The sequence below is a fragment of the Paramisgurnus dabryanus genome, chromosome 3 (genome assembly GCF_030506205.2).
Source record: "Paramisgurnus dabryanus chromosome 3, PD_genome_1.1, whole genome shotgun sequence".
Taxonomy (NCBI): Eukaryota; Metazoa; Chordata; class Actinopteri; order Cypriniformes; family Cobitidae; genus Paramisgurnus; species Paramisgurnus dabryanus.
In genome coordinates, this window is record NC_133339.1 from 39,210,841 (window position 1) to 39,225,734 (window position 14,894).

The following is a 14,894-nucleotide window of genomic DNA, read 5'->3' on the forward strand; positions in this document are numbered from 1 at the left end:
TTGAACACAAAATCAAGACAAAATGACTCATAATGTGTTAAAATTACACATAATGTGTTAAAAGCTTACAGCACAATGATGTGTATAAAATTAACACATCCTTTCTAAGAGTGTATACTAAAATCCATGTAAAAAAGTACTTCTTAATGTTCTCAGGTCAAATATTTATATGCGATTAAAATGCGATTAATTTAGATTAATTAATTACAAAGCCTCTAATTAATTAGATTAATTTTTTTAATCGAGTCCCGGCCCTAATTTAAATATATTATGCTACAATAAACACCTTCAAAGAGATTCTTAGCTAGAAATACTAGCCTATTAACATTTTGCGGCTTGGGGCAGAATGGCGACAAGAGACTACGGTTGTGTCCAAATACCCACACTTGCGGTCTTGGCCACTCGAGAGCGAGTGTACGCAACACAAGATTGTTTAACCAATAACCCATATCTTTAAACTGTCAAAGTGTAGTGCCCGTAACCCACACAATCTCGAATACCGCTTCAAAGCGGTTAAGCGTATCACATCATGAATCATGTTCTGCATGTAAATCGTGAAACTTTTGCCCAAACCTCAAGAGATGATGTTGCAGAAACTTTTAATTTTAAGTAAATAAATAGATATTACATTATGTTGGTAGTGTGTTGCACATTTTATTGGTGCCAGCATGTATTTTGTAAATATCTGCAACAAAATGAAGATTCTTTTAGAGGTGCAATGAATTCTGCTTCTGAAAGTGTCAGATAAGTGTAGATAATAATCTTTAAGTTCAGCAAATGTTCATTTATGATGATTATGTGTTATTTGAATTTAAAAGAAAAACTTTAAAATATAGCCTAAATATGTTTTGGTGCAAACTGCTGTCACCTGGATTGACATTTTTACATTTGGGAAGTGTGTCCTATCAGGTGAATAAATGTACATGCATGCTTGGGATCTTCACGCCCACACTTGGGCCATATACAGGAAATACGTCATGTAAGTAGTCAAGTGCAAAGACCACAAGTGTGGTTATTTGGATGCAGGCAATGTTTCCTCCTGTGCTCAAAACCCTTTCGGAAAGGATAAGATCCGGAATAAGATCTTCTTTTTGGTACTAAAACAACGTCAGGGTTTTTGTCAGACGTACCTGTGCCTCACTTATTCTCTTTAGTTTCTGTTTATTTCTGTCTAGCTTCTCGGGAAAGCATCCGCTGTACCAGTGAAGCGAACACAAGCATGAGCACAACTGGCTTACGCAATACCTGATGTGACATGTAGATATCTGCATTTTTCCTCCTTGGAAATATAATTACCTGAATCGTAGAAATGCTGGATTAAGATTGTTTGGGGGGGGGGTCGAATCGAGATCACAATCTTTTATCAATTAATCGTGCAGCTCTACCCGGAACTTCAATGTTAAAGTTGATATGTATTCAGTTTTATTTATTTTTAATTTTTAATTTTAATGATTAATATATGCATATTTTATTGGTTAAGGTGAACAATGTCCCTTTTGCACTGTTCATGTTAGGCTGAATTTATGTCTGAATTGCTTTTATGTGATATGTTATATTTTCCTTGGCACTGCCACTTTATTTTTCACGTCAAAAATGTTACATTCATTATTTGTTGGTGAATTACATTTATATATTTATGATGCAACTCTAGTCAGGAGTTCTAATAGACATTAGTCTTCCACCTACTGGTCATTAATGATCAGTCGTTTTTATTTTTCGTTTTTATTTTATTTCAGTTAACGAAATTTTTTTCACTATAGTTTCAATTGTCGTAATAAGTTTTCATTTACAATAATAACCCTGATTCAAACAAGTCCAACTTTCAATATCTCACATGTAAACCCCCAGTGTGACTAATACACAAAGTGCACAAGTTTCTTATTCTCACCTGTTCGTATTTCTCCAGTTCGGAGTGGTAGATCTGACGAATCTGTGCGAGTTTGGCTCTGTAGTCGGAGTGCTCGATGCTGCCGTCGTTGGGTGATCCTCCGGCCGCCGCTGCAGCCGCTGCTGCTGCCGCAGAGCCACCACCCTTCTCGGGCCCTGACACACCCTCGGCCAGCAACATGTTGTCCAGACGCATGATCTGGGGATCTGGAGGGTCTTCCTCCTGTACGCCTCTGATGCTCAGCACTGTGAAATACAGAAATACAAACTGGTAACAGGTGGAAAATTTTTACTTTATTGAGCTACTTTATATAACATGAAGCTTTAGTTGCTATCTAAATCTATATATCTACATCTATGTGCATCTATATATCTACATCTATGTGCATCTATATATCTACAACTATGCGTATCTATATAGCCACATAAATACGCATCTATATATCTACATCTATGTGCATCTATATATCTACATCTATACGCATATATATCTACATTTATGCATCTATATACCTACATCTATATGCATATATATCTACATTTATGAGCATCTATACATCTACATCTATGCGCATCTATACAACTACATCTATGTGCATCTATATAACTACATCTATGCGCATCTATATATCTACAACTACGTGTTTCTATATAGCCACATCAATATGCATCTATATATCTACATCTATGTGCTTCTATATATCTACATATATGCATCTATATATCTACATCTATATGCATATATATATATACATTTATACATCTATATATCTACATCTATGTGCATCTATATATCTACATCTATGCATCTATATATCTACATCTATACCCATACATTTATGCATCTATATATCTACATCTATGCGCATATTTATCTACATTTATGAGCATCTATACATCTACATCTATGGCATCTATACAACTACATCTATGCACATATTTATATCTACATCTATGCGCATCTATATATCTGCATCTATGCGCATCTATATATCTGCATCTATGCGCATCTATATAACTACATCTATGCACATCTATATATCTACATTTATGCGCATCTATATATCTGCATCTATGCGCATCTATATATCTACAACTACGTGTATCTATATAGCCACATCAATACGCATCTATATATCTTCATCTATGCGCATCTATGTATCTACATCTATGCATCTATATATCTACATCTATGCATCTATATATCTACATCTATGCATCTATATATATCTACCTCTATACGCATATATATCTACATTTATGTGCATCTATACATCTACATCTATGCGCATCTATATATCTGCATTTATGAGCATCTATATATCTACAACTACGTGTATCTATATAGCCACATCAATACGCATCTATTTATCTTCATCTATGCGCATCTATGTATCTACATCTATGCATCTATATATCTACATCTATGCATCTATATATCTACATCTATGCATATATATATATATCTACCTCTATACGCATATATATCTACATTTATGTGCATCTATATATCTACATCTATGCGCATCTATATATCTGCATCTATGCGCATCTATATAACTACATCTATGTGCATCTATATAACTACATCTATGCGCATCTATATATCTACAACTACGTGTATCTATATAGCCACATCAATGCGCATCTATATATCTTCATCTATGCGCATCTATATATCTACATCTATGCATCTATAGATCTACATTTATGCTCATCTATATAACTACATCTATGCGCATCTATATATCTACAACTACGTGTATCTATATAGCCACATCAATACGCATATATATCTACATTAGGGCTGGGTATCGATTCAGATGTTCAAGATTGATTCAATTTCGATTCACAAGCTAACAAATCGATTCTCCTTTCAATCCCGATTCTCGGATCGATTTTTATGCTCAATTCGACTCAATGAATATAGATTTAAAGCAAATAATATATTTATAAAAAAGAAAAGTGAACATAAGTTTACAAGTGGGTAATTAATAAAAAGAAATGAAGAGCCACAAACCTGTATATTAAAATCTTTTATTTTAAGTACATTAAAAAGAACCCATCTCTAATTTTCAAATGCATACAATTATGTTAAATACAATGCAATTTTGATGCAAGATGAAAAATGTATGCTGAAAAAAGTCAGAACAGTCGCATTCCTTGATCAAACAGGATCAGATTATTTCATTTTTTTTTTTTATTATTCGTGGCCTTTGAGAATAGATTTTGAATCGACCACGAAAAAAAAAAACGATTAATCGAAAAATCTATTTTTGGCCCAGCCCTAATCTACATCTATGCGCATCTATATATCTACATCAATACGCATCCATACATCTCCATCATAAGCATGTATATATCTACATCTATACGTATCTATATCTCTCTCTCTCTCTCTGTTTGTCTGTGTCTTCTGTCTGTCTCTCTCTCTCTCTCTCTCTCTCTTTCTCTATGTATATGTATATAGTGGCTTTAGCATCTGAGGTCCTCATATTTTCTTGTGCTGTATGGGTAACTCCTTCCACAGTACAATCTAAAGCTATGTTCACCTAACTGAATTACAAATCCAATATTTTCACTTTCAATGTGGTTAGATAAAAAAGCTTTGTTACACATTGTTAAGATGTCATTTCACATACAGCAGAAACCGGGTGTTATTTTTAAATTAGACATGCAATTCCCCATTCAACCAGCAGATGGCAGCAACGTACCTCATGTTCGACATGCACAAAGCAGTGGTCCAATAAAAAGAGAGCATGTGCTGTCACTACAAGCACAAGCGGCCACAAGTACACACCTCTCCAGCACTGAATTAAAGCAAGACCTCTGTCAGCTCGCCGCCACAGACCCATCGCTCACAAACCTATACGAGCGCATGCTCCAAGCTGCCATACATATGCACAAAGGGGCCTGAGCAGCGACTAAGGGCAAAGTGTATGAAAGATAATGTAAAGAAATGCGTGGCTCAGTTTAAGAGCTTTTGTGTTTCGCTTACACAATAGACGCTGGAGAAACTACAAGAGCAGATCTACAACATTCCTACACGCGTACGGTGATGGTGACTTTAATAGCGCACTCGTTCATCCAGTTTATGATTATTTGAAAGAGTGAGAAACATAAACCGCAAAGTAGTGCACATAAAACAACATTTTCTGAGGAGTTTTGTATGAAAGTGGATCTTCTGGCTGTACCATCTCAAATAAAATCAAAGCTTTTCTCCCGTCCGCCCTTTAACTGATAACACATTTAATGACTTCAGCTCTTACCCTCCCCCAAAAACAGCTCAAAAATTTGTTTCCAACTCTCCCTCTTTCTTTCCCTCCCCTCGTTTTTTTTTTCTCGTCGAAAACTTTTCTTTCCCTTGGCAAGCGGCCTTTTTTCTTGTTCTCTCTTGCCCCTTCAGGGTCCCTCGGCTCAGGTCCTCCCTCTCTTTCTTTCTCTTTGAGTTACATTCCATTTTTTGGTTCTCCCCCTCTCCAAGCTCAGGAATGCAGCAGACCCAGCCGCCTGAACTAATGACCCCGATTCACCAGCCCTCTCTTTACCTCTCCCGCTTTTTAGCCAGCAAAACTCCCCGAAGTCAAACAAAAAAAGACGACTGTTTTTTCTCTCCAAAGTACATTAAATCCGTCTCGGAGTGCATGCTACTGCGATGAGCGTATTCCTGTAGAGTTCACGGAGCGACACCTTAAGTGCGAGCAAAATGTGTTGTGAGGTCGCACCACAAAACTCCCGGGGGCCAAAACTTAATTTACACAAACATGTGAATGCAAAGGCTTCTAGCTAGGCGAGTTCGATTTCGCCCATCTCGCATCTTAAAATGTGTCTGAAGGTAATTTGTTCAGCATTGCGGAGAGAGCGAGCATTAAAGTGTCTTTAGACGGTTTTCGCTTTCTGGTTAACTATATTGAAGATGATCTTGGTGAAAAGTTGACATGTTTATAGCTAGCTACTTAAAGAGTAACGCATCTGGTTTAATGGCACTTTAAAAAAAAGAAGCATTATATAAACAAAGCGCTGTTGTTTGAGTGCTTATGTTTGTTCCCTCCACAGGTTAGGTATATAAAACAGAGCCGCATCTTTATAACATATTAAGCCGGGATTTATCATACTGTGGTTTGTGAAACCCTGGTGTTTCGTGGGGGAATTGCAATAAAATCATAACATGTAAATTAGGGCTGCTCAATAATCGAAAAACTAATTGAGATTACAATTACAGGTGAAAAAATTACATAAATCGCCAAAAGCCTCAATTACAACTATCCATTTGTGCTTATTTTTGTGTGTTTCGGCAATATGTTTGGGCACCAAATACAGTAGGGAACAGTGTTGGAGAAAGTTACGTTTTAATTATTTTATGCTTAAAGTGCATAATGTGAATATGTTTAGTTTAATACAGTACATAATTTTTTTATTGAATTAAAAAAGTAACTTGTTAACGCGTTACTTACTCGTTTCTTCAGAAAAGTAATATTATTACATAATGCACGTAAAGGGCTCGTTATAGTTGTGCGTACCAGGTCCTACGGCGTAGCCGCGATGGCGTAGGTTCCGCGTCGGTTTTCATTTATACTTTTCTGTCGTCGTCCGCGTCGATGTGCAAACATGCGCGTAGACCGCTGGTAGGCAGTATCTACGTGTGTAACTACAGTAGCAGTGCGACACGACCTTAAAAGAAGAAGAAGCTTGGCAAGTTTACCCACAAACGAAGAAGAAACAGCAGCTTGTTGTGTATGATTTGAGAAGACCAGCAATGATGGAGGTAAATAAACAGCGACTTTTGTTGCAGTTTGAGTTAAATCACTCTTTAACTTGGCCATTCTTTGCTCACCGTCGCAAACGGAAATACTTATGACACAGTTTATTTACCTGACAGGAGGGGTTCTGGTGGACCGATCACAGCGCTTGCGGTCCGCATAGTACTGACGTGATGTTAAAATTTTTGCGAGGTGCATGTCAGGCTACGTAGAGCTACGCACAGGCTACGGATAGCCTACGGCGAACTTACGCACGACTATAAATCGAGCTTTACTTGTATTGCGTTACCCCCAACACTGGTGGTGAACGAGATATAAAAATTTTTTTTTAAATAAGTTAGCCATTTGTTTTGGATTCTTACCCAACAACTTAACTCCCGACTATTTATTTGTATAAACATAATTTACATTATATTATTTAGTTTTGGATGTGTCCAATTTACCATGCAAGCTGCTTCACAGAAAGTTATAAAACATTTGAAAATGTCGCCAATAATAATCGCAATTACAATATCAATGTGAATAATCTGCAATTATGATTCGTGTCATAATCGAGGAGCCCCAATCTAAAAAAATTATTTAAAAGTAAAATCTAATTAAAACACTAAAATTATATATTTAATTTGTTTAATCTGAATGTCATGTGATAATTACACAAAACTTGCAAAACAGACAGATACGTTTTATAAGCCAATAAAAGAAAATTGAATAATAAAGGTCCAATAACAGGCAATAATAACAATAACAAAGTAAAATACTGCTGAAAACTGTAAAATGGATGAAAAATAAATTAACTATGATGCTCTTCAAGTAAATAATTAAGGTCAAGGAGGTTTGGCTAACAAAAAGTTTGAAACCCCCTGTTGTTGTGTTTCTGCGTGCATTTGCACCTAATATGCTCCTGGTCCGAGCCAGACCATTTCCAGGCTCTGTCCCAAGTTTAGTGTATATAGTTAGTTTAGCCTGACGGGTGAGGGGAGGGTCACTGTTTTTATGACCACAACCCCACAATCAATAGAGTGAAATTTACCACCTCCCCAAAGAGTATCACCCACAATATCCATTACAAGCCTTGCCTCCAGCTGATTCCCTTAAGCACACAGCCTTTTCTTTACCCTAATTATCTCAATTAAGCCGTGATTACTGATAATTACACAAATAACCTACACAAATAACCCACAACATTTGCCATTAGTTGTCACGGACTCCTTTAAATTACCAATACCCCTTTATGTTGCAATTTATCGCCGCCCTTGGTTTTAAAACCCATAATAATGTATCCATAAATAAAGCGCCAATTTTGCTACGCTCGAATAGGCTTTATAATAGCGCTGCGGTAAACTGTTCTGAATCGGTTCAAGCTTCTTTTAAATACTGACCGTATTCGCCTCAGACAACACAGACGTGTCTAAATGTTTGCGAGGCTTTAAGAAGATTAATAAAGCCAGGCTGTTAAATCTTTCAATTAGCACACTTCATTAATACAAACACACTGCCATGCTAATGAGATAATGTACATTTTAATGTGGTGCATCTGTCCAAGTTGCACTAATATCCTTCCATTAAATTTATGAATGATCGGTGCGATTGCACGCTTCCCCCCCCCACACACACACTTGATGTTTACGCAGCCGCACGCACGGAGGAATTCCCTCATTTGCGACGAATTTGCGCAAACGTTTATGCAGGAAATGCGAAAGACCTAACGGAAAACCTGACGCACGTCCGAGCCTCATCGCCGCTGGCAGACCGAGCTGGCGAGTCAGCCTATGAAATATTCAGAGTACCCAGCTGGGTTCGACTGCATACATAATCACTCGCGTTTCTGCCGTGCGGAACGCGGCGTTCAGGTACGGCGCAGGTGATGTGTTAAGCGCAGACAAAGGTATTGTGTTCACTGCTGGTAGCACTATATTAATGCTGCCATTTTCAGTGCATTACTGAAGAAACAGTCCATCACGTCTGCGTTCACAGCCTCTGATCGGGCCTCGACAGTCTTTCTCTCTTTACCTCTTAACGCATTCTCTGTTTCCTTCAACCCCCCCCAATCCGGCCGCGCTCTCCCGCCATACCCCGCCTCCTTTTCTCTCTCTCTCTCCGTGCCCCCAGCCACCTCCCCCCATCCTCTGTTCTCCATTTCAGTCGAGTTCTCCATGTGAGCCGCAATCCCTCATGCTGTCAGCCCCCCCCACCTCTCTCTGTAGACAGACAGGATTAGCATTTTAATTGCATCAGCTCCCTTGGGTATTCTCAGCCTTTCACTGGGAGAGAGCGAGGGAACAGAAGGGGGGAAGAGAAGGTAAGGAGAGAAAAGGGGAGAGGAGAATTGTGGGGGAAAAGCAAAAGGGAGTCACAGGAGGAGATAAAATAGCAGGGAGGAGATGGAAAAGCGAAAAGATGAAGAAACGGAGGGGGCAGGGAGAAGGAAAGAGAACGACTGAGAAACGAAGGAAGATCTGATCGTCGTCACGGTGGGCTGCGAACGCGTGTAGGGCGATACTTAGGAAATGACAACGCTTTGACCGCAACGGCCAATAAATCAAAAGGAGGATGGCGATTGCGACGGGGGAGGGATTTATTCGTGCTGAAAAGCACGCCCACATGAAAGCAAACAAACACGCTAACCTGAGAGCCAAGTGGGATGTAAATAAGGCGAATTTATCTTTCAACTGCGATGCCATTAGGAGTCAAATTGAAATATGAGGGTCATTGCTACTATGCACAACATTTCCACATCCCAATGTCCTAATATGCTGAATGAAATATTAGGAGATTAAAGATTGAAATCTTAGCAGTTAGATTTCTTTCATCGCAACATTGCAATTAAGTAATTCACATGGGGGGTGAATTTAAACGGATGTCGCCATTTTAACTTTTACGATGCAAAACTGCGCTTCTTTTTTTCTACAGAAATGTTTTAAAGAAAACAAGCTTTCTTGAGAATGATTTAATAGGTCATGTGTACCTAATATATTTATATTTTGTTCAACTTTTATAAATGTATACTTTTATATTTATATTTCGTTCGACTTTTGTAATATCCCACCAACTAATAAAAGCCAGTTCGTTAAATAACATCATTCTTCTGGAAGTGACGACATTTTTTGTGGCCCCACCCCAACATTTTGTCAATTCTGTGATTTCTTTCGTGGTTTAGTTGGTTGGTCTCATTATACATTTCAGTTTGCTTCACAAAATTATTTTTATTAATTTATTTGTTTTATATAAACCCTAAGGATGGGACGGAATGAAAATTTCATATATCATGATTATAGTGACCAAAGTTATCACGGTTATCAATATTATCATGGTTTTGTGAAAATGAGATGGAAATGTTCAAAAAGAACTGATACACACACTGAAAACATTTTTAAACGTTTTATTTTTGAAAATCACAATTTAATTTAATGATTAATGTCCCTGAAATTATTTCTGTGGTAAAAAATAAATAAATTTGTCTAATAAGTTTTCTGTGAATGAATACAATACATTATCCCTTAAATGCTTCTTGTGCAAAAACGATGTTGCATGTGGGCGCCTGCATCAAGCTGAATCTGGCTGGACACACTGTAAAAAATGTCTGTAAAAATTACAGTATTTCTGGGTATTACTGGCAACAAGCTGCCAGTAACTTACTGTAGATTTTACATTTATGTTATTTACTGGCAACAGTTTCTTGAACATGAAACATTTTCAGTCTTTATATTCTACAGTAAGTTACTGACAACCAGCTGCATAATTACAGCAAATTTTTTTTTCAGTGCAGGATTTACCGCAAGTTTACAAAATCATGGTAATCAAACTTGGTTGTAATAATAACTAAATTTTTAAATAATACAATTTTAAACGATAATAACCGTCAGGACATTTTATATTGGTTAATCGTGAAACCGGTAATCGTCCCATCCCTAATTTCTTTCATCGCAACATTGCAATTAAGTAATTCAAAGGATGTTGCCATTTTAACTTCTACGATGCAAATCTGCGCTTCTTCATTTTTCTTTGTTTCTACAGAAATTTTTAAAAGAAAACAAGCTTTTTGAGAATTTAATAGGTCTTGTACCCAATATATTTATATTTTGTTCACTTTTTATAAATAAATTATATAAATAATTTACTAGCAAAAAGTCCTTCAAAATATAAATATACATTATATCCATCTTAAAATGCAAGCATATTCTTAATTTAATTTGCATTTTAAGAGAAAATGCAGAACCGAAATGAACCATAAAATCGCAACTCGATTGAAGTTCTTGAGAAGACTTGAAACTACGCTTTTTATAGGGATGGGACGATTACCGGTTTCACGATTAACCATAATAAAATGTCCTGCAGGTTAGTATTATCGTTTGAAATTGAATTATCATTACAACCGTTTTTGATTACCGTGATTTTGAAAACTCGCGGTAAATCCTGTCCAGCCAGAATCAGTTTGACGCAGGCGTGCACATGCAATATAGTTTTTTGCACAAGAAGGCATTTAAGGGATAAAGTATTGTATTCATTCACAGTCAACTTAATAGACAGATTAATTTTTTTTACCACAGAAATAATTTCAGGGACATGAAATATTAAATTGTGATATTTCTTTTTGAACATTTTCATCTCATTTTAACAAAACCATGATAATATTGATAGCCGTGATAACTATGGTCACTATAATCATGATATGAAATTTCCGTACTGGAAAACCAGCATGAAGCAAGTGTTAAACAACAGGCTTACCAACAAACAGCAGGGGTTAATGCCTAATGTCACCCATGACAATATTCAAAATACCTTAAGTAACTTAACAAAATGAGGTTAGGGAAATTAAAAGTCTAATGGGAAACTGGCAAACATGTAGAGAGAGCAGAGTTGGATGATACATTGATTTTAAATAGCTGTAAACGTGCCACCATTTGGGTCTTGTTTTACTACAAATCCACCAGTGGTTTCCAACAGTAAGCCGCTCAAGTTAAGCAGCGTCTGTGGGCATGTTTACTAGAGAGACGTGCGGCGTGCACCTGGTGGCTCGCCCAAGCACTCGCGCACCTTTCCGCTCCCCGCAGGGAGTGGCCATTGGTCAGTGTCAACAGTATCGTATCGGATTAGGGTGTGAATAGCGCTCCCACCTTAGGCAAACACGCCGTCCGGTCTAACGTGTCATTTATCAGCTCTTAATTAACTCAACAAGCATTTGTTAGTGCAGAGTGCCAGTACAACAGGCTTCACTCAGCGCGTTGCGACCGGTCAAACACGATGATGCAGGTGAGAGCGCACGGGCGAAACGAAGGACCGGGAAAGGACAAAAGAAGAGGAAGATGATGATGATGAGGAGGAAGAAGGCCGTTGCCGTGGCGATACCGGCACGCCCCCCTCTCGCCCGCTCCCCGGCTCATCAGCGCAGCTGCCTCCTGTGCTAATTAGCACCGCCTCTTAAGGAGCTCCTAAAGACCTTGTGAAAAATGAACGCTCATTTGAGAGGTCGTTAATTTGCACTGTTATGCAAATTAGGTGGCAATTAAGCAATAGATCAGAGGAGCGGCTCCCATTTATAACAAGCGAACGAGAAATATGACAGAAGCAAACAGGGCCGGGGAGAGTGGCGGATGACTGCACTGAGAGGGAGTGTAAACTAACCTTAACCCATTGTAGCTCAGAGAGAGAGAGAGAGAGACACTGTGACGTAATGTGTGTACAGGTGAACAGCACGTCGTGTTCCTGGACCATCTTTTATCTGCCAGATTTAAACAGCTGAAAATGTTAGCATATTTCATGCTAACAAAATACAGTTTCTTTAGCAATATGTTTAGCGGTGATGTGAGCCAGATCTGAAAATGTGTCTGAGCATTTCGACTACATATCTAGATATTACTCTCTACGCCGTTCTTGTGTATGTGGCTTGGGGAGGAACATGACCCTAGCCACTTCAAATGCGAATTTCAAAATCATTTTCCATGCATCACTTCATTTCAACTTATACATACCAAGGATGAGTACTTAAGGTTGGGGGTTTGTTTAAATCTCTGCTGACCTTTGGTGCGCAACTCATCCAGAACTGTTTGCGTTACGGACAATAGTATGAGCAGCACCGCTAGCTATCAGTGTGTCCATCTTAACCCACATCGGCGAGTGAGGCGGTATTGACACCTTTGCGTGAGACAAACAGATTATTCTAGATTAACAAAAGGCTAATGCCTCAATCCAAATGGCATGCACTGAAACCTGAAACTCTCTGCCTGAAGACAAGCTTAAAGTGAGGAGCAAACTCGACAGATCACCCCTGCACAAATCCCCTCTCTCTCCAGCACTCCAGATTAGTCACAGAGACTTCCTCACTGGGACGAGCGGCTCCCATCAATTGTAATTAATCCTTAATTATTCTGGATTAGGTGTTGGGCTCTAACTCGCTTCTTCCACCCTTACCAAAACCACGTCAGCTAATGTAATCCAGCTGAGGCCACATTTACATATCTTTAATTAAAGAAACATGGGCTTCTTTCAAACACTGGTCCCAAGACCGGGACAATAAGAGACATCTCCATGATACCCTCATTTTGCATGATTTTGACGCACAGCGCCGATAAATACAATTGTCGCTCCCGTGTGTATAATCTCGCTCCGTGCAGTTTGGTTATTTATCAAAATAACAATTGTATAACAGGATTTCTATTAGGTTATGTGAAGTGTGTACAAAACGAAAATGAATTTGCTGTTAATACAGCGACTTAATTAGTTTCACCACAGACCACTCATTTATAAGAGGAAGGATGCATCATTTTTAACATGGTTGATATCTAAAAAGAAGGGTGTGATGATGCTAGGTATTTATATGACATCATAGATTATTTAAAAAAAAAAACTAATATTTATTCGATTCTACATAAAATGCGTAAAATTCTCCAAACAACAGATTTATATTTATATAGTAAATAGCAGCTTCCCCTCACCATTCACATTTAGTAGTCAACATTATAGTTAAATAAAAAAATAAAAACAGCAGATGGTGTGTGTGTGTGTGTGTGTGGACTGACAGCAGTTTCTCAAAGAATGAATGAATTTGAGATGCATTGTATGAGTGAACACATCATCATTAAAGTGCTGAATATAGCCCACTTGGATTTGAATTTAAAAGTCACTCTGGCATTTTTCAGCCAAAGCAGTTTACATGGACCGGATCTGCTGCTTTTAGTCTCAGAGCTGCTGCACGTCACACAGGTTTGCTTCAGGCTGATACAACGGCACGCACTTTAGGGGAAAATCTAATCGGTAGACTTCTGCATGCTTCTGGAATTAAATCTTTTCAAACATTCACATTTTTTGTTGAGATATTCGCTGGTGTGCAGATGGTATATAATAGAAGCGTTATTGCTATTTGCCTTTTCATCATTAGACGACAGTGACGGGAAACTATTAAGAAGAGAGTAAAAGAGTGAAAGTGCAGGAGCACTTTAAACATTACGCGCCCCTGCATGTCTGCTCTGAAGCTGTTAAATGAGATTTCGCTGCTAGCCGAGCTAATTTTTCAATCACAATGATGCTACAAAACAAAATGAATGGTGGTTGGCAATTATTTTACGTGTCAGTCAAATGACCTGTGTAGTGCCGGGTATACTTGACTTTGCCGCTCCATCTCGTGCGCACACGCGTCCGCACAGCTTCTTAAGTATACTTGACTTGCATAAATGTGCATTGTTAGGTTTAAAGTATACTTTAGAGGAATAGTTTACCCTTTTGTCATATTAAACTATGTTATTACCTCAACTTAGACAAATTAATACATATCTATTTTTTTTCAATGTGTGCACTGTACAGCGTGTCGTGAATGTGTTAGCATTTAGCCTAGCCCCATTCATTACTATGGTACCAAACAGGGAAGCCACCAAACACTTCCATGTTTTCCCTATTTAAAGACTGTTACATGAGGAGTTATACCAGTAAGTATGGTGCCACAAAATAAAACTTTTTTTTGGTACCATAGGAATGAATGGGGCTAGGCTAAATGCTAACACATTCACAACACTCTGTACAGTGCACGCATTGAAAAAAGATAGGTATGTATTAATTCGTCTAGGTTGTGGTAATAACATAGTTTAATATGCCAAAAGGTTGACTATTCCGTTAAGTAAGTAGGCATTAGTAATCGTACACTACAAGTGGTCTGCAAAATGCATAAGAGGGATTAGCCTCTTTCACACAGTAATTCTGGTAATTTAGCATTAATTTTTCCAGAATTAATTTACCAGTAAATACAAAAAAGTGCTG

At 38.0% G+C, this 14,894-nt stretch overlaps 1 protein-coding gene across 3 annotated transcripts in view; it reads right to left on the reverse strand.

Moving 5' to 3' along the window:
* pbx4 (pre-B-cell leukemia transcription factor 4) overlaps positions 1-14,894 on the reverse strand; it is a 52,486-nt gene that overhangs the window by 21,290 nt on the left and 16,302 nt on the right. For all 3 annotated transcript variants that reach the window (XM_065246676.2, XM_065246575.2, XM_065246599.2), the window contains one exon: positions 1,889-2,133. In XM_065246676.2, coding sequence (XP_065102748.1) covers positions 1,889-2,133 — 245 coding nt within the window. The remainder of the gene's footprint in view (positions 1-1,888; positions 2,134-14,894) is intronic.